We start from the raw sequence: 21,581 nt of genomic DNA, 5'->3' as shown, positions 1-21,581 counted from the left end.
CAAGGTGTTGTTTTTGTTGCACAGGATGAGATTACAGCTGTCTCTGTCTGTCACATATCATTTACTGTGAGGTTGGAGCATGTCCAGTATGGATACACACGCTTGGGTTCCATTTCTGTTCTTTCAGTGGAATCTTCCAGCTGTAAATTTGCTTCCATATACAGTAAACAGTACTGAAGAACACATTGTTTGGATGTATTATTTTTTCATCTACACCTTTTTTTTTTATGGTGAAGGAGAATGACATGTGTGACTGTTGTGTAATGCAGTGTCCTGTGGAGAAAGGGTAAAGGCTGCCAGGGTTGTGTGTGTGTGTGTGTGTGTGTGTGTGTGTGTGTGCGTGTGTGCGTGTGTGCGTGTGTGCGTGTGTGCGTGCGTGCGTGAATACAGTGGGAAGGCAGACAGATGTGGGCATCAGCAAGGTGCCAAGGTGGCAGCTGTTGTGGTACATCCAGGTGAGGAATATTCTGTCTGGAGATGGAGTCGTCTGTGTCAGCCCCCCCCCCCCTTTTAATACGCCTCTCCTCCTCATTTCCTCGAGAGAATTTGTCTGACACGAGTTGAGGCTGTTTGTGACGGGAGATCTTCCTCCAGCCTTATTTTTATTGAACGTCTGACACTCTCGATGAACCAGACCCCCGGCTTCATCTCGGTTCCTCCTTTGACTCATCACAAACTACAAAATCCCCCTCTCCCTCTCTCTCTCTCTCCTCCATCTCCGTCTGTCCCTCTCTGTGTCTTCTTATGTTTTGCTCTGTCTCTATCTCTGTCTCTCTTTCTCTCTCTCTCTCTCCCCTTCCCTCAAAACCTGACACACGTTCTCCTGGTGTGTTTGTGCTACACTGCCATCCATTTTGCAGATGAAGCAGTACAGAGCGTGGCGTGAAAGATGTTCCGTCGTTGGCCCTTGTGTTTTCCAAAGGAGGAAAACGCTATCTGTTCTCCCATGGGAATGACTCATTTTTCCTGGCTTTGTCTTTTTATTGTAATATTTATTTTGGCATCATGACTCTGCAACTCCTGCTGCCCACCCTTCTTTTTATTCTTGTTCGTTCTCTCATCTCCAGCTTGCTTTCCTCAATCCGTCTCTCTCTCTCTCTCGTTCTGGAGTCTCTCTCTCTTCATTTCCACCTGTGAGTTGTCTCCATCCATTTTCTCTCTCTATGGTTCTGTGTGTGTGTGTGTGTGTGTGTGTGTGTGTTGTACTGTGGCAGTAATCCAGCCTCGGGGCTACATTGCCTCTCTTTCATGTGAGGACCAGTGTTGAACTTAAAGGCCTGTAACGTAGCCTGTCGGTTTGCATCAGCCCAGCGAGTCAGCGACAGCAACTGTCTGCACCCAGGACACTAGCAAGACACTCCCTTCGTCTGTGACAGCGACCGCACGCACGCACCCACCCATGTACGCACGCACGCAGGCAGGCTCTCATGGTTGGTAGCGGAGTGCATGCCTGCACATGCTGGCAGTGATTATACAGACACATACTGTACACTCAGTAAGTCCTCACAACCGAGTGCTTTGAGGTAGATCAGAGGTTACAGGATTAAGAAGGGGTGGGTGGCTGCCTGGTTAATCATGGTGCGAGTCGTGTGGAAACCGGACTGTCTGTCTAGCACTGCCCCCCCCCCCCCCCCCCCCCCCCCTGCCCCCAAACGGTTGGTCACAACACTAGTGCAGGGGTCTTCAACAGGGGGTCCGGGACCCCTAGGGGGTCCTCAGAGTTACTACAAATCTTTGCGAGAGAAACCTTTTCCTCCTTTTTTATATTAACCACTTGAACCCTAGCATCCATATTCTGAGAACGTTTGCCAAAAATAGCCGATCTACAAGCTCACAAGCTGCGAGGCATTGTGAGCTTGTAGATAGGCTATTTTTGGCAAAGCGGTTTGGTTTAGAGGGGAAAAAGAGCAGACTAAGTACAGAGTGACTGAAAGGTCAAGTTTATTAAGTATTGACGGTTCAAGTGGTTACATATATGAAAACACAAATTGACGTGAATCCAAAATAGATTGAGCTGTCAAACGATGAAACTATATGGAATCTATGAAAAGGTTGTGGGGGTCCCTGCTTCATCTCTCTCTCAACTAAGGGGTCCTTGAAGACCCCTGCACTAGTGGATAAACGGCACTGTTCAGAACAGAACCATGCAGACAGAGCAAAAGATCTGGAAAACCCTGTTATATTTCTCTCCATCTCTCTTTCTCTCTCAGTCTCCGCTCTCCTCTTTTCATTGTCTTTCCCACAAGACGAGTAAACCATTTAGAAGTGTCTCAGGGATGGAGGGACCGTTGCTGCGTTGCCCTGACCGTGCCAAGATTGTTTGTTTGGTTCTGCGCAGAGAGACATAACTAGTTTTGACAGAGAACTTATAGGCCAAACACTTGTTCACATGCAAAGCCTCTCTGGATGGCTGACCCAGAACAATCCAGACGAAATCCATACAGATACTTAACGCACGTTGCTTATTTTATTTATATTCTTTCATATAAGTCTAACAGTTATTGTGTGTGTGTGTGTCTGTAGACATTCCACTGGGAGATAACATTCTGTCTGATCCTGAACAAGATCTCTGAAAGTCTGGCTGTGATGAAAAGGAGAAGCAGAGAGAGAGACACCATAACAAGATATGAGTGCCACTGTTTGTCACGTATGCGGGGACCGAAAAAGAAAAGAGAAGGCTGGAACTTGCAGACGGCAGTTGCAAGACCCAGCATGCCCTGTACTCCAGTAGAAAGGAAATGGAGATACCAGTTCCCTGATCTCTATCCCCTGCACACACCTAGACAGTAAGATTCCCAGTGTTCATTTAGAGCTGGCAATTTAAATTTGATAAACGAACACTGAAGGTTTTGCTATAGTGATGTAACCTGTTTGTCTGGCATGTTTCCCCATGCTGCAGACTATGGAAATTGATTTCTAGGCTGGTAATCGGAGGCTAGAGCAGCTCTTTCTCTCCTCAGCCACAAACACATTAATTGCCATTAGCACGTAACTGTGGGCAATTGTCCTGTCTTACAGATTCTCTGGCCTTCGTTGGTATAAATGGCTCCTCGTTGCCATCGTGTGACCTCATTTCCTGCTAATGAGAGGGAAAGGAATGTGGTTGTTCCTCATTTTTTCTCTCTCTCTCTCACCCTGTGTACTCGAAACTCACACGCACATAAACATGCACACGTTATAAAGAGAAGGGGACACAAACACACAATACATAGTAATATATCCTAAACTTTTACTGCTTCCAGCTCTACGCTCCGAATACTAATCACTCATTTATCATCATCATACTGTCGGGTGGAAACCTTGTATTTCCAAAACCGTTCCTTTTTTATGATATATATATATATATACTGTATTTAAGAAAAAAAAAAGATCTACTGATTTACATGTTGTGAGATTGTAGATCTGCTATTTTTTCTAAGTTTGTGCAATGCTCTTGTACAATGGAGTAGGGCATTCATTTACCAAAAAATAGGTTGAAATAGTGGAGAGATACAAGGTTTCTGCCCGACAGCGACGATATCATTGCTGATAAACAGAAGCCGCTAACTGCTTGTCCTAATCTGTATGATAAAAACACAGCTGCTGTTTGCTAGCCGTTGCCATTTAGGTGTCTGTTTTTGATGAAACCGCAATAGAAATGACGATCCCGCCGTCTGCAGCCATTACGGTGGCTTTTTGTGAACCTCCTGATGAAGCATTTGCGTTAACAACAAACTATTTATTGTTGAAGCCTGTTGTAGCAAAGGAGCTTCCTTTCCTCAGATACAAAGGCGAGGGGGTAGATCACATGGGGGGACTCGAATGTCTCCATCTTACCTAGAGGAAAATGACTATCTTCTGCCTCCTGCACTCCCTTCTCCATATTGGCAGCGGGTGGGGTGGTTGTCTCCATGGTTACATAGGTGGGACAGGAAGCAGAAGCGCTACTTATCTCCTCTAGTCACATTGACAGTCAGAGCCCTTCCTTCTTTCCGCCCTTGCTTCCTCTTCTGACAGCTGGACATTTCCTGCCATTGTTGTTTGACGGCGCAGAGAGAGAGAGAGTATGAAAGACTGTGTGTGTGTGTGTGTGTGTGTGTGTGTGTGTGTGTGTGTGTGTGTGTGTGTGTGTGTGTGTGTGTGTGTGTGTGTGTGTGTGTGTGTGTGTGTGTGTGTGTGTGTGTGTGTGTGTGTGTGTGTGTGTGTGTGTGTGTGTGTGTGTGTGTGTGTGTGTGTGTGTGTGTGTGTGTGTGTGTGAGAATCTCCAATTCTGAACAACACACACACAGCCACATGTAAACACACAGTCACACATAGACAAAAGACAGTCCCGCAAAAGAGTAGTCTGTCCCTGTCAGCCTCTGTGATAAGCAGCAAGGTCTATGAAAACCAGCCCAAAAGAAGCCAATAGGCCACATGAGCACTTTAGACATACATTGGCTATTTGAAAATAGCCGAGCTACCGTTGTGAGCTTGTAATCTTTTGAACATTTTATCACACGAATCTGGTCCCTGGTACAAATATTTTGGTGGGCGACGGGTTGGTGGACAAATGCATAATAATTTGGGGATCCATGACATGAAAAGGTTTGGGAACCACTGGTCACTGGTTTAAACGACGATTAGGAAACCAGTCCAAATTAGCACATACACTTTAGAAATGAGGCAAAAATCCCACAACCATTTCCAAGCGACTTTACAGAAAAACAAGCCCAGAGTCGCTTCTAACAAGCAGACATGGCAACATGTCACAGATGAAGCCTCTCTTACTTCAACAGCCAGTCTGCCTAGCGACAGGAAGTGTTAATTCTGCCCATGTCCCTGCTGGTGGTGCGCAGGGGAAAGGCTTCCCTTCTTTCCAGTAGGTAAGAGGAGCTGGTTCCAGTGCTACAGTAGTACAGTACCAACACAATGAATCAGAGGCCTCCCCAACCCATCTCTCTCTCTCTCATATACACGCACACGCACACACACGCGCACACAGGCACAACCTTTCAGCTCGCATCCTGACTCTCCATCCTGTTATTCTCCTCCGTTCTTATCTCATATCCTCACATCTTGGTGTATTCACAACAGGCATCCTGGGCTCCTTCTACATCGCATCCCCTACATTGTTTTGGGGTTTGCGTGTGTGTGAGAGTGTGAGTGTGTGTGTGTGTGTGTGTGTGTGTGTGTGTGTGTGAGTGTGTGTGTGTGAGTGAGAGAGAGTGTGTGGGAGTATGCCTGAAGCCATAGTGGGTAAAAATATTTCTGTGTGTGTGTGTGAGCGTCTCTACTGACACAGTGACTGTATAGTAAATGGGTTAAAGTAAATCAGGAGTGTTGAATAGCGCAGCATAGCTCAGCACAGTATGGTTCAGGTCCTGCTTTTGTGTGGCTGCCTGATTCCTCTGGCAGGTGAAGTCTGTGAAATGAGTTCCCCCGAGATGGCAAGAAGAAGAACCGACAATCTGTCTGTGCGCGCATGCATGTTTTCCTGCTGCATGTGTGTCTGCGTGTGCACAGCGAATAATCCACCCGTTTGGAGTAAGCCTGTCGGCAGCTCGGCTTCCTTTTTTAAGTTTCTCTTTTTGCCCACACAGACACAAGATTTATTTTGTAGTACCGAAATATGGGGTTCCTCCAGGTACCGTTTGCCTAGTTGAGCAAGTCTCTCTCTCCCTTTCAAATTTGTGGAACCGTTTTTCAGCTTATGAGGTTTCCCTTCTTAAAGCCAGTCCGTTAAATGACTATCGCTGTGCCTTCCAATTTAACGCTACATATCCCAGCCTCTTTAGATGGCAGAAAGGCAGCAGTAAGATGGCCTATCTTTGCTTGGTATTTTAGAGGGGTGTGGGCCTAAGTGTGCATTTGTGTGTTACGACGGCTGTTTCAGCTGAGCGAGGGTATTATTGAGCTGCTCTTCTAAAAGGTGAACTGAGGAAAGGGGAGCAATTTTCTTGAAGCTGCTTTTGTTTTTGCACTGCTCTGTTTGAATCCGTTTTGAATTTGTGTGAATTAGCAAGCATGGAAACTACTGTGAAAAACTGCTTTATCAAGCTGCTAAACTGCTAATTTTAACTGCCCTCTATTAATAGGTAATGTCCCAGAGGTGGAGGTGTGTCCTTTTTCTATTAGTGTCTGGATAATGTGCACTATGACAAACACTGCAGCATTACCTTCTTTTGCTCTGGCTTGCTTGTGCACCCCAGGGTGCCTGTGTGTGTGTGTGCGTGCCTGCGCTCACAAGGTTCACCCAGAGATCCTTCCTAAAGTCCCCATGCACATGGAGAATAATGAACGCTGACCCCCCGCGGCAACCATTAAGAGGAGGCCATTATGGCTCAGCATTGAGCCAGCACTCCCTGCCAGTTTCACCTCACGCTATGGCAGACCCCACTGTGTGCGGGGAAACTGGCACTCCCATGGCTCATTGAGCCGCTAGCGTGCCCCCCACCGGCGCACATCCCCATAAAGCAGTTCCACATCATCAAATGTGATGATCCCTCTTTCTAATTTTAGGCTGAGGTCTTAATAGCTCTGCAGATACAATGTTGCAAGCCCCTCGCTGCTGGGTGTCGGCACGATCCTATAATGACTAATGAGAGAGGGGGTGGGGCGTTACTGGAACTTTGCAGAAACAGCCATTTATCATGTCTGTTTTTTTGTTTTTGGGTACTTTGCTTCTGCAACAAATGTGGGTGATCAAACTAGTCGTCGCTGGCGTTTTGATATTATCTATGAGGGTTGTTTTACTTTCTTAGCCTTGCTTTTGTTTATACCGATTTAAAGAGTTTGGTTTCCAGGGCCACTGTGTTGTTTACGGACAGGACAGTAAAATGTCCCTGGGCAGTGGAACAAGCCCTGACAGAGCCATCTCTCACACAAGAACACGGCTTTGTTCCTCACCAGCCGTCGTTCTCCACTATTCGGCCACGTTGCTCTCATGCTCTCCCATTCCTCTTTTATGTTTTCGCTGCCCACTTTCTCATCCCTTGCTGCTCCTTTCTCACCTTGTCCACTCTTTTTCGGCTTGTGTTGCCTAATCAGCCGCGCTAACATGCCATGGCATATTCTGAGAGCAGCAGCCCCATGAAGCCATGTTCAATTTAGCATGTGGGCGCACGCAGCAGTCGCTTGATGTGACAGAGCCTCAGAAAACGCTGCATTCAGCACTGTTGATGAGCGAGTCTCTGCGGCTGGCCTCGATGCTGTCAATATCTACACCTGCTTTCTAGCCGTGGCATTCATCTGCACGGGAGAGAGGCAGGCATGCACTGTTTATGTACATAATTGACTGCAGCCAATAAATCATCATCTCCTCACCAGTCAGAGAGGCAACACAAAAGTGGTGAAATGATTCAGACCAGAAAAGGCTTTTCTGGTTGATGGTTTATTCCCTCCTATTCGTACTTGGGGTCCACACAGTTGATGGATGGATGGATGTCTTTGTGTACCCTCTCAGCCTGTCATCATAGTACAAGTTCAGGTTCAACGTCAAAACGGTTGTGTTTGGGCCAGGGGTCTTCAACGTTTTCAGGCTAAGGACCCCTTAGTTGAGGGAACAATGAAGCAGGGACCCCCACAACCCAGTGGTTGATGAAACCCAGTTTCATCGTTTGACGGCACAATCAGTGTATTTTGGATTCATGTCATTCATGTGTTTTCAAATATTGAACCTCTTGAACCGTCAATACTTAATAACATTGACATTTCACTCTGCACATAGTCTGCTCTTTTTCTCTTCTACACCAAACCTCTTTGCCAAAAATAGCCGATCTACAAGCTCACAACGCCTCGCAGCGCGAGGAGTTGTGAGCTTGTAGATCTGCTATTTTTGGCTAAAGTTATCTGAATATGGACGCTGGGGTGCAAGTGGTTAATATAAAAATCACACCTGTGTGTGTGTGTGTGTGTGTGTGTGTGTGTGTGTGTGTGTGTGTGTGTGTGTGTGTGTGTGTGTGTGTGTGTGTGTGTGTGTGTGTGTGTGTGTGTGTGTGTGTGTGTGTGTGTGTGTGTGTGTGTGTGTGTGTGTGTGTGTGTGTGTGTGTGTGTGTGTGTGTGTCATGTGTACCGATTTTTGTGACATTTGAAGAAAATATTTAGGAAAAGGAGCAAAAAGTGTGTTTTGGAGAAAATTCAAGATGGCGGAAAATCTATCATGGCGCAAATGGGCGTGGCCTATATGGGGAGATGCGTCATGACCCAAGGAATCCAGGGAAAAAATATTTTTAATTTTCCGACCTACGGTTCAAGAGTTACAGGCCAAAACGTAAAGTGGGGTGTTATGGCGCCACCATGCGGCCAAATGACACAATTATTTTTTATTTAATCCTTGAAATCATTATGAACCTCCTCTCCAAGTCTTGAAACTCTAGCCCCTATGGTTTGCGAGAGACAAATAATTGAATGTGAGTTTTTGCGATTCCCATTATAAGTCAATGGGGAAAATTAATTCACTAATAAATTAATATCAATTAAACTATAGAACCTTTCTCTTAGAAAAGTAATAGCCCACGATTGCCGAGTAAGCCGTTCGATTTGACATATGGCGCGAGTGTGTGGTGGCAAAACTGTGGGACTAGTGGCGTGCCGAAGTTTAGGAAGTTCAGGCTACATACAGACAGACAGACAGACACACAGACACACAGACAGACACACCCACACGGCCACGTATAGGGAGCCTGTGCTTCACACAGCTCCAAAAAGGAGAAAAAAAGCTTCTATCACACAAAGATTTGAAGGGACCCACTGTTGAAGACCCCTGGCATTACGTTAGAGCTGGTTGGGGACGGGGTGTAGATTCGTTATAGTGTGTATGTATCGATGGATTGATGGGCGTTCAGGTAGACTTTGTCCGCTCTCGGCCTGTCATCGGGCTGAATGCAGGGGTGTTCAGAGAGGCGGAGGAGAAGGAGGTATAGTGCTATTTCCTGCTCGATTCCTGACGTATGATCAGTAGATTTTCTTTTTCTCTGAGGCGGTACTCTCTCCCTCTTCCTCCTCCCTCCTGGAGTGTTATTTCTGTGGGTTCTCTCTCTCAGGAGAGCCTCGCCTGTGAACACTCAGGCTCATTAGCTGTGTGTGTGTGTGTGTGAGAGAGAAAGAGCGTGTGTGTTGTCTAGTGTTTTGTTGGGTACTTTTTATGTGTGTATACTGTTTGGACTTGGATGTCTGTCAGGACACACACATCATGTCAGTGAAGTCTTGCAAGATGATCTTTATATGTGTGTGTGTGACTGTGTGTCGTAGGGCTGTCACAATTGTTACATAATCGTCTAATGGCAATTATTTTGTGATAATCGTCATAATCGTTTACATGTTGAAAGATGTTTATATATGTTCAAACATTTTGTTTTGTTTTGGAAATAGCAGATCTACAAGCTCACGCTGCGACGCGTTGTGAGCTTGTAGATTGGCTATTTCCACTATGTGACAGCCCTAGTGTGTCGCTTAGGCAGTTTTCAGCGATCGCTGGCTTAGACACACACACACACACACACACACACACACACACACACACACACACGTATATTCGTATTTTCAGTCCCACATCAATTTGTGTGCTCTTGTTGGATCACTTCAAATGTGGTTGTGTGTGGGCACACGTGTGTATATTCTTTTATTTCTCTTTTTGGAGCGGTGAAAGCGCTCCCAATAGACAGGTATGTGGGTGGCTGGGTGGCTGGCCGTGTCCGTCCGTAGCCTGGCAATACCTTGAGTGGCCACACACAACACACTAGTTAAAGGAGGGGCGCTGTTTTGTGCAGGCCAGGCACACTCACCACTCACTCACAGGCACAGTTTACACTCACTCACTCACTCACATAGGGTACAGCTGCTCAAATTCACCGCTCCACTTCGAACCGAGGTTCGATTTTTTCTTTCATAGTGCGATTAACCACCTTTCCCCAATTTGAATGAAAGTGTATTTCATCCAGCCACGTCTTGGCTCACTGTTTGCCCAGGAAATTGTGTTTGTGTGTGTGTGTGTGTGTGCGTGCGTGTGCGTGCGTGTGCGTGCGTATATCTTTACTGGGAATGGAAGCGGCGAGGGTTCAGAAACCTTGTTACGCCAGTCGTTTATTGAGTGGCCTATCTGCTTAAAGACCTGACGCTGGAGCTTTTTACCCAGACTGCCTTGGGAGAATCCCACACACATGCAACGTAAATCTCTCCCCTCGGCTGCCAGCAAACTGCACCGTCATTTCTTTCTGCAACCGCTTTAGGACGCTCAGCCTGTGTGGGGGCCAGCAATTAATATGCTAGGATTGGTGTGAACTTGTGTATGTGTTAGGCCTTTCACAATTATTACATAATAGGCCTGACACAATTATTACGTAATTAATGGCCTAAGCAATTATTTGAGTTTTTGAGGTTGGACGTTTTTAGCTTATAGATCGGCTATCTCCACTTTTCTCTTTTTTTTTCACACATTTTGAATATACAATAATTAAATGTGGCCTATTTTGGCCAATGGCCATACTACATCATTTATTTTTGATTATTGGTAGCAGTCATTGCTATTTAAGTCATTAATTTGTATCTACCTTGTGCAATTTATTTCAAAGCCTACAGTTTAGGCATTTAGAAGAATAAAGTCAAACTGAACAATTTCTAAGCCAAAAACATGAAGTATTTTTTAAGTATTTTTTACGTATATAACAATTAATCGTCAAATTTCATTATAGTGTGTGTGTGTCAGTGTGTGTGTGTGTGTGTGTGTGTGTGTGTGTGTTGGATTAAAGTGGGTGTAGTGATCTACGGTATACAACATATCCGTCTTTGCAGCAATAATGGGAATATAGAGCTATTTAACAGTGTGTTTGTTCAGTAAGGGAGGTCTCCCTGTCTCTCCAGCCCTTTAGTCAATACATTTTCACGACGGTTTACCAATTTCATCCAATCAGGAGAGAGTACTCATACAGGATAAACACGTAAAATTGGAATTGATGAAAGAAAAATCTAAATTGTGTACCAGTTCTGGTGTGATTTAATATTTTATTTATTAAAGCTATTTGTGAACAAATATCAAAGGGCAGGGTCATGTTTTCCTAGTGGTGAACAGTCCAGTAAACCTTGTCAGCTTTAGGGATGCTGGTTCAGTGTGGTTGACCATGCAAATAATAAGGGAAAATAACTTCCCCTTAGAGACCATTGCAAATTTGCAATATAAAAAAAAAAAAGAATTCCAGTCCGGGTGTGCAACCTTGACAGTAAGAGGAACAATCTCTTGTGTTGGGATGCGTTTAAACAATTTGCTGAGCTTCGATTGGATTTGGTTTGCATTTATCATTGCTTTGGTGTTTGCAGAACCAGAAAATGTACCCCGATTCCGGGGAAGTCAGTGCACAGCGGTGGGACATGGACATCACAGATTTAAGTCTGGTTTCTGGCACTGGGTATCGCTGGTGGATGTTCAGTTGCCAAGCTTCACTTGTCCCCAGGGTATATAGAAAATAACACATTTCAAAACGGAAGCACAGGCGATGCTCCTGTCCCCCCCCCCCCCCCCCCCCCCCCCCCCCTCTCGTTCTTTAAAAAAAAGTAGTGTAGTGCAGCAACATACAACATCTTCCTTTGGAGTACATTATTTTTTACAGCATGCTCATTAACAGCCTTGTAAAAATAAATGTGCAAATGAACATCAAAGGACCACGCGTATAGGCGCTACTGTGGAGATTGACTGGGTTTGGGGTTGGTGGGGTGGGGGTAAAAAATAAGATGGGAGACGTAAGGAAGACAACATTCATCCCCACCACCCCTCAGCAGAGCGAGAGAGACGGAGAGAGGGACGGCTGTAAATTGACGATAAGCCCGAGAAATGCATCCATTTTCATGGCTCGCTCAACCCTAACGATACTTCCTGCCCCCTCCCCGCTTTAAAAGAAGTCTCTGGCCTTTCATATGCCGGCGCTGCCAACCCCGCCCCGCCGCTGAAGTGGAGCGTCGCTCTTGGATAAAGTCGTCTGTGGAATGAATAAAGGAGAGGCAGTGCATTAAAGCCCAAATCCTTGCCCCCGCAATGGTTAGCTGGGCTTTGTGATAGCTAAAGTGCATGGCATCAAAGTGGAAAAGCTTGTACCTCGCCTGGAATCTTGCCTCGCTTGCCACTGGCACATGGAGTGGGGGTTGGGTACCATATATGATGTGCTGCCCCCCTCCCACCTGTTCCAACTACACTCCCTTATGTGTCTCTGTGTGTGTGTATGTGGTTTAATTGCAGATCATTGTACATTTTAAATGGCTCTTGTTTTTTGAACCATTGAGTATCATGTTGGCTGGAGGTTTAATTGGTGGTGTGCTCAATGGCAGGTATTATAGGCCTAATACCAGGCATCGCAAGGCATCTAAAGCTGCTTTACTGTGGCAAGCTGATCACACCGCTTACTCACTGCTTACACACACACACACATGCACACGCGCGCGCACACAACAAGTCTGCATATGAAATGGCCTGGAGGACATTTTACATTGAGCTACAGGGCGAGGACAAAGCAGTTAAAGTGCCCCTACGGTGCAGGTCTATTTTAGTCTTCTAAATGGGCTACTTTCCATCCTCCTCTGGTGGGACAGGTCTAGTTGGCTGATCTCCGGTCCTAAACCTGATTACATTAGCTCCTTCCGGACCTTCCCCTTCATCTCTCTCTCTTTCTCTCTGCCTTCCTCTGTCATTGCGTTCCTCCTTTTTACCTCTCCTCCCTTGTCCTCGCCAAAAGTCCTAGTGCTGTGTTTACATTAATCAGATTATGTCGGATCACAGAGGCCCAACTTTGTCTACTCTTCCATCCATGTCCCCCGCCCCGTCCAGTTCCTGCCTCCCGGTCCTGTCTCGCTTCCACTTTTCTTTCTTCCAGTTCCAGATCACTAGCAGTGCCAATGCTTAGGGGTGGGCGACATGGTGATAAATATAGCTGAGGCGATACAATGTCTCCACGATATGCCTTTTCAGAGATATCGTATATATTGTGATACAATGAGGGAGCCTTAGAAAAAAATCCTGTTTAATTGTTAATGCAGAGATTCATTTAAACCTGAATTTTGGTGTAAATCAGTAGTTCTCAAACTTTAAAATGTCATGGTCTCCCCTCTGACTGCGGGTCCATTTGGTTTCATTTGTATACTGTCAGAGTTAGATACTTGTAAGGGTCAAATTTAGACCTCCCAAAAGGAACCCAGAGAATCCCTTGACCTCTAAGTAACTTGACAAATGACCATAAAAATCCAACATGAAAAAGAATTGTGATTGTCCATATCGCCCACCCCTACCACTACTTTAAATACCCTGACACACCAAGCCCACATCGGACCGTCATCGACAGTGTCTGTGGCCGACAATCGGTCATTGTTTTTTTACGGTGTGTCCTGCGCCATTGGCGGTAGTCAGACATTAAGGGGTCCAAGATCCTCCTGAGAACGGTTAATTCAAGAGATCGCACATTGAGGAGGGTTGAGATGCTCAGGTTTGGCCGTTCAGCCTGAGCAAATCAGTGCACAAGGTCTGTCTGGGTATCATCAGATAATAATCCATAATTCATTATGGCATGCAGTGAATAGGGGATTCTCACCCTATCCAAGCATATTGAGAGAATACGTAGCAATTAACTATGTTATCAATTTACATGTTTAACAGATATTTATCATAATGAGCCAATGTTCAAATGCAGTGACGTGCCCAAAATAGGGACGCCGGGGTTAATGTGGTTGAATGTTTCCATCTTCGGGGGAAGGGCAAATAAAAAGCTTCCCTCTATCCCCCTGCGCTATGTTCACACAGACATAGCCTGTCAAAGATCACTCACAGTTGAGTGGATACATGTAGCACACTTATTTCCTTCTTTCCATTTCCCTTGTACAACTATATATCCGTCTCTCTGTCCCTATTTTTATTATCGTTCCCTCAAGTCAAGGCCTAGTTTTCCTGCGGAGCACCCAGGGGCGTTGGGGGAGGGGGGGTCGTGTGTGTATAGGGGAAAGTCTGAACTCGCACCACTGGGCAGCTACTGCTGCTGCCACTGCCTGGGGAAGTGGGCCCGCTTGAAGCCACCAGCAGGGGGTATAGGAGACACATTCACATGTGTGAGAGGGGGAGAGAGGGAGAAAGAGGGAGAGAGAGGGGGATTTGAGGTCAAGAGTGTACCAGGGTGAATGAGGGCTGTCTTGGCTTCTCCTTGCTCGTGGAGCGATCTTACGAATGGCCGACTTGTTTTTGCTTTTGGCTGAAGGTCTGTCTCCTATTCTCACTGTGAATGAACATTGATATGTAAACTGTGAATGAACATTGATATGTAAATGAAGTTGGATAGTTTTGTAGCGTTTCCTGGAGTTTTGCATTTCATTGGCTTCAGAGTTTTGCATGGAACAAGAAGTTTGGTATATGATTTGAAATGGCTTATATGTGTAGCGGTTAATGACGTCAGAATTCAGGAATGTAAAAAATCTACACTTTTTGTTCTCTTGACAAATGTAGCTGTGTGGCCTCCTCTTGACCTCTGAGAAGGCTAGTACAGACATGTCCCAACTCCCCAGGCTTCCAGTAGGGATGGGACGATAAGCCATATTATCGTATATCGTGATAAACACTCACGATAATCGTATTGTGGAGATTTAATTTATCGTGATGTCATCCTCCGTCATGCACTGGGATCAATTCAACTTTTATTTGCCGAGCTGCATATCCAGTACCATTTTAAACCCTCTATTGATAAAAGGTACTTATAATATAGCCTACATACTTGATCCTTTTTCTCCCTCTCTATCAAATGTCTTTGCCAAAAAATAGCCGATCTACAGGCTCTGTAGATCTGCTATTTTTTGGCAAATGTTCCACCCCAGGATAATAATTTTTGATTATCGCGATAATACCGTAAATCGCGATTTCTTTTGCCACAATAATCGTGTTATGATATTTTCATATCGTCCCATCTCTAGCTTCCAGCCATGTGCCCTCACTCAATCACTCGCATAACGTTCACTCCTGCCGACAGCTGCCCTGCCCCACTGTCTCTCCCATATTCTTCTGGCCTCGAACCAGTCTTCCCTCCGTCCTTTGATTCCTCCTGTTCTTCTCCCTCTCATCCCTTCCTCTTTGTGCGCACGCACGCCGTAAACCTAATTTCTTGCATTGAGGAGAAATCTTCTCTTTTATGGGAGCTTACACAGGGGCAAATGGGGGCTCCGTGGACATGGACTGTGACATTTTCTTTATTTTATTTTTTTCTCTGCGCTGCAGATTGGAGAAGAAAAGGGCAAAACTAGAGAGGAAAGAAAATAGAAAGCGGTGGTGTATGGAGGTTGGAGAGGGAGAGGGAGAGGGCAAAATGAAATAAAATTGTTTAACGTGCCTGGAAGCAACGAGGGGCAGCTTGACTCCAACACAGAATGACACTTTTTTTTGTAAAATCCTTCTCTTTATTTTGCTCTTTATTTTTTGCTCTTTTTCTATCCTAAACCTTCCAATGTGTCCCCTGGTCACTCCTCAAGGTCAAGATTTGTTTCTTCCTGCTTGTCTGGATCAAGAGCTGAATAGAGACATTATCCTTTCTAAGTGTGTGTGTGTGTGTTTTAGTCTACCTGTGGTTAGACAGGCCTGTGTGTGTGTGTGTGTGTGTGTGTGTGTGTGTGTGTGTGTGTGTGTGTGTGTGTGTGTGTGTGTGTGTGTGTGTGTGTGTGTGTGTGTGTGTGTGTGTGTGTGTGTGTGTGTGTGTGTGTGTGTGTGTGTGTGTGTGTGTGTGTGTGTGTGTGTGTGTGTGTGTGTGTGTGTGTGTGTGTGTGTGTGTGTGTGTGGAGCTTCAGTTTGCAGAGTCAGGTCCTTGGTGACACACTAGCGCTGAGCTGAGAGATGTCTGAGGGGGGAACGACAGGGGATCTGTTACAACCCTCCCCACCCTCATATAACCTCATTACACACACACACACTCTCTCAGCAAATGACAAGGTTCCTCCATAATGTCCTATGTGCAGGGTAATGCCAGAGTTGAAGGACAGCTCTCTAGGGATGGGACGATAAGCAATATTATCGTTTATCGTGATAAAAAACACTCACGGTAATCTTATCGTGGAGATTTAATTTAGCGTTCTCGGTCATGCACTGGGATCAATTCACCTTTTATTTGCAGAGCTGCATATCCGTTACCACTTAAACCCTCTATACTTGGTAAAAGGAACTTATAATATACATACTTGATTTCTTTTTTCACTCTATCAAATGTATTTGCCAAAAAATCGCCGATCTACAAGCTCACAACGCGTCACGTTGTGAGCTTGTAGATCTGCTATCTTTTGGCAAATGTCCCGCCCCAGGATAATGTATTTTGATTATCGCGATAATATCGTACATCGCGATTTCTTTTGTCACAATAATCGTGATATGAAATGTTCATATCGTCCCATCCCTACAGCTCATTGCTTCATTTCCTGCTCTTTTCTCCTCCGGTCCTCCATGAGGCCGCAGTCCTCACACTCCCTCCCTCCCCTTTCATCCTCCATTTCAAATCACAACATTCCTCCTTTTGTTTACTTTTTGTCCCCCCCGCCGCCTTGTCGTTGCCAGGACGTCTAGACAAATGCTTTTGTCGGCCACGCGAGGCAAGAGGGTAATTTCCAGGTGTGTGCGCGTGGCGGCGGCGCTTCAGAAAAGACCCGCGTGTTGGAATTTGTGCTGTGCCGAAATTAGAGGTTGTCAAATGTCGCACGTCTCCGCTGATGGGCCCGGCACGGCCCCCCTTATGTTAATGTGACATTTCGGCAGGAGGAAATAGAATTGCAAAAGGTTGAGATGGGGGGGGGGGGGGAGGGATGTTGACGTCTGCGCACATGTTTCCCCTTATTCATTCTGTCGTCATGAGCGATGAATGCTCCTGGTGAAGGTGGTGGGCCATCTCGTTAGCCAGGTACAACCGCTTGACTTTCACATCGCCGAGCGACGCCGAGCGCTTAATTTCCTTCTAGCCATCATCAACAATGGTCCCGTCCCCCCCACATAGGGATGGGACGATAAGCGATATTATCGTTTATCGTGATTAAAAAACACTCACGATAATCGTATCGTGGAGATTACATTTAGCGTGAAATTGTCCTCCGTCATGGGATCAATTCACCTTTTATTTGCCGAGCTGCATATCCGCGTACCATATCAAACTTCTATTGGTAAAACGTACTTATAATATATGTACTTGATGCAGTCTTTTTTTTCACTCTTTACCAAATCGCTTTGCCAAAAAATAGCCGATCTTCTTGCGACGTGTTGTGAGCTTGTAGATCTGCTATTTTTTGGGCACATGTTCCACCCCAGGATAATGGATGTTGGGGATATTTTGATGATCGCGATAATATCGTAAATCGCGATTTCTTTGGTCACAATAATCGTGATATGAAATGTTCATATCGTCCCATCCTTACCCCCACACACACACACACCTCTACAGACACGCAGTAGCTTGTTTAATAAGGCTCCCACCGCTGTTTATTGATGTCGGCTGGAAGAGGCCCCTCTTATCCTGTTAGCTGCTGAGATGAATCAACGCGACACGCAGTTGATCACTTTGGTTTGTTAGTTAGATTTTCCGGGGTTTTATGAGGTGAACACGCCAAAACCATTTATTTCTAACTAGCTTTATTTCTTTATTTCAGGGGTCTTCAACAGGGGGTCCCTGTGACCCCTAGGGGGTCCTCAGTTTTACTATAAGGGGTCCTCCAAATCTTTGTGTGATAGAAGCTTTTTTTCTCCTCTTTTATATGAACCCTAGTGTCCTTACTCTGAGAACTCTGAGAAGCCAAACATAGCAGATCTACAAGCTCACAACGCCTTGCGCTGGGAGGCGTTGTGAGCTTGTAGATCAGCTATTTTTGACAAAGAGGTTTGGTGTATTGGGGAAAAAGAGCAGACTAAATATCTGAAAACACAAATTGACATGAATCCAAAATACACTGATGATCGTGCTGTCAAGCAATGAAACTATATATAATCTCTGAAAAGGTTGTGGGGGTCCCTGCTTCATCTCTCTCTCAACTAAGGGGTCCCTGGCCTGAAAACGTTGAAGACCCCTGCTCTATTTGTTGGTTGGTTCATGTGTTGTCCAGATCACATTCCTGTCTGGTGTCTCGCTGCTTCCCTCCTCAGACGTTCATAAGCAGCAGACGTTAAGTGGAGGATGTGGTCTGTGTTGTCAGTGGTGCTGCTGGGGACGGATGGACAGCGTCCTCCCATTAACCTTGGTTACAGGGAGGAGGATTTCTCCTGTTTCAGGGTGGAGAGGAGTGGATTGTGGTCTCTAGACGGAGCAGTGAGCTAATGCGCGAGGGTCGGAATGGGAGTTGGCTTCGAGGTTGGATCTATCCCACCTTGTTTGTACGGTCAGATGGGTCCCAGAGGTGCTGCCCCACCACTGATCCACACAGCTGTTAGCCAGATGTGTGTGTGCGTGTGTGTGTGTGTTTGTTCATCAGTGTCAGAGACCCCATCGATCACACCCCTGTCAATCCCGCTATCAGGGGATTCTGAGCAAACATCTCTTCGCTTCAACAGGAAATTCCCCCCGACCCGCTTTCCAAAGCCGAATCCCCTCTGTGGCTTGCTTCGGTATGCTGATTTTTATTTAAAGGTACCGTCGGTTTAACAGAAAACATTGAGGGGAAAGATTTCAAATGTAGTTTTCCTAATTGAGCAATTTGCCTATTTGTTTTTTAATCCGCTCCTCCGCCAGCCACCATCTTTCATTATGGGTCATATTGTGAGGCCAGGCCTGGGTATTTTCTGTAGAAGAGCGTATGGTTCTCCAGTCTGAGCGTAAAATTTATTTATTTATTTTTTAGACGGGACACAGCATATTGATGAACAATACATATCCAATCCAACAATACATATACAATACATACCGGATTTTTGCACAGATGCTAATTTACATCCGCAGTCTCCACAACAAAACATAAAAACAGGCAGACAATAGTAGAGAGTACACAGGGGAAACAAAGCATAAATACAAAAGGGGTACAAAAGGTGCAACGTATACAGTATCTATTTAAGACTAAAGGCCTGTCGGTGTTCGGTGAGTTGTTTTCTGACGTGCAAATTTCTGAACTCTCATTTGGTCTAATGCTTTTCAGAAGTTCCGAGGGACATAATTGTATGGTCGAAAAGGACCTTTTGGCCGAAATCTTCGGTTTCGGTTGAAGTATGGACAGCCCTTAAGACTAAAACTAACTTTTACTTTGCTTATAATATGAGCTGATATTTTGTTAGTGCGATAACATTATGTTATCGCACTAACAAAATATCAGCGTTTAAGAGGGCAATAGTATATATATATTTGCCTACTAAATGAGTCACAGGGTTTCTGCAAGGCCATACAGGTATATCTTTACCACACACAGCATGCTCCTCTCTGCTCCAGCCGTGCCACAGTCAGTTATTTCTCTGTGTGTGTGTTGGTTTTGTTGAACGTGGGATCTGAGTCGGTGTGACCAATGTGTGTGTGTCCTGTGTTAAAGGGTGTTACGGCTGCAGCCGTCGACCCTCATCACACCGCTACACGCTCACGCTGTGCAGCATGAATGAGCGCTTTGTCTTGCCAACCCCGCTGGACCACATTCCTCAGCTGTGTGTGTGTGTGTGTGTGTGTGGGGGCCTATATAATAGTGTGAGAAAGAGAGGGAGCGAAAAGGGGTGAAATTTGGAAGTGCACGACTCACGAGAGTATTTTTATTTTATTTTTTATGAAACGGAAGTCTCAGTTTCCAGAGTGTGTATGTGTGTGTATGAGAGGGAACCAATCCCTTTAGGTCCATTAGTTCTATCTGACAGGGGGATCAGATCTGAAGGCATATACCTCAGCCTGAGCGATTCTCCTGCTCCCTCTCCTGTCCTGTCCTGCCCCAGCCACTCAAACAGACTGCTATATTAGAGAGACAAGTCACTGGAGAGAAGAAGCAAGGTGTCTGGAGGTGGCCGTAACCCCCTTGCGATGTAGACAAACGGTGGATAAAAGGAGCTTGTTTATCTCACTCAGCGCATGAAGTCCTTCCTGAGTTTCAAATATTAATAATCACTCCAAGAAGTTGTCTTTATTGCAGTGATTTAGTTTGTCCTTGATGAATCGCAAGGCAATTGCCAGTGTTTCCTCAATTTGTTCTGTATACTATGGGCGCAAATGTTAGGCTATGTGAGGGGTTTGATACTTCTGCGAGTCAAACCCTGTTGGCTTTAGCACAAAATGGCAAATTACTGAGGAATGTAATTTACATGTGCGGTCCTACGTTTTGCACACTGACAGACATAGATGCTGCGCTTGTGGATGTTTTTTGGGGGGGCTTTTTTACGCCTTATTTGGCAGGAAATGGGGAGAGAGATGGGGAGTGACGTGCAACTAAGGCTGTCGGAATCGGGACTCGAACCCGCAACACGCTGTCAGAATACTTCGGAGCCTAGGTGCCTGTAGAGGTCTGGGCCACACTTTAAATTCTGTTGTTAACCTGTACTGACCTTTGGCCGTTTTGTTTTTGTGTTCCAGAGATCAACAGAGTACGTAAGGACATGTACAGCGACTCAGTGAACGGCCTGCAGGACAGACACCCCCTGGAACTGCCTGATGCCCACGGACCCATCATCCACCTGCAGGAGAAACTCTTTGTGCCTGTCAAAGAATACCCCGACGTAAGCAGACACTCACACACACTCAACATTAGCACGTTTGTATTACTATACTTTGGCTATTTTGTAATGTGACACAGGCGCACAACTAAGTATAAATGTGAATTTAAGCCCTAAACATAAGCTCTAAATGCTTAATCCTAACCTGAATCTTTTGTCATTCCTAAGCCTTACTTAAAAATAACCTTAACCATAAAACCATCAGTTTCTCTTGTGAGTACCCAGAAAACTGTCCTCGCAATACCTATTTTAAATTCTATTATACTTGCGGGGGTGGAGATGTTTGGCTCTGACAAGTACAGTAATAGAGACACACACACACACACACACACACACACACACACACACACACACACACACACACACACACACACACACACACACACACACACACACACACTAGGGTACAGTTGATGAGTCGGGTCCACCAGTGTCATTGGCAAGTATTTACTCTATGCTTCCTGACATCACAATGGCTGTTCAGGATTTAAAAAAAGTTTTGTTCCAAATCAAATCTGTATTAGAGAGAGCAATGCGTAAGGCACATTTCATAATCTGTCTGCATCGACGAATCAATAGCGATGCTCTTCAAGTAGCACCCGTGGCTGCCGAGGCCCCCAGGCTGTGGATCCGGGTGACGTATCACCAATGTAATGATGGCTACTGATGGTTCAGCACACTGAGCACAGACACACTCGCACTTCTCCTGCTCCGTCTCGCTGTCTTCTTTTTGCACTCTCTCTTCCCCCTCACTCCCTTTAACTGCTTTGTAGACTCACAAGTCGGTCTCAAAATGCTTCGCTCAACTTAACACAATACCTCGGCTTTCGTTGTTCAAACTGGGTTGAAACAATTACAGAGTTTTGAAATAGGCCTGCGTTGCAGAACCAATCCAGAGTATTTGTCCTTCACATGGAGTCTGTGACATTATTGGTTTCCAAAGCAGCAGGCGTATAAGTTTGTTAGGGACTGTACA

At 45.5% G+C, this 21,581-nt stretch overlaps 1 protein-coding gene across 1 annotated transcript in view; it reads left to right on the top strand.

Moving 5' to 3' along the window:
* qkia (QKI, KH domain containing, RNA binding a) overlaps positions 1 to 21,581 on the top strand; it is a gene marked incomplete at its 3' end in the record, with an annotated part of 97,092 nt that overhangs the window by 12,469 nt on the left and 63,042 nt on the right. Inside the window, 1 exon segment of the mRNA XM_080750738.1 lies at positions 20,466 to 20,608. Within this exon segment, the coding sequence (XP_080606864.1) occupies positions 20,466 to 20,608 (143 nt within the window).

This window comes from Nannobrachium achirus, assembly GCF_963921795.1.
Source record: "Nannobrachium achirus genome assembly, chromosome: 20".
NCBI classification, from domain to species: domain Eukaryota; kingdom Metazoa; phylum Chordata; class Actinopteri; order Myctophiformes; family Myctophidae; genus Nannobrachium; species Nannobrachium achirus.
Note: the sequence above shows the minus strand (reverse complement) of the source record. Positions and strands in the feature narration are given on the sequence as shown.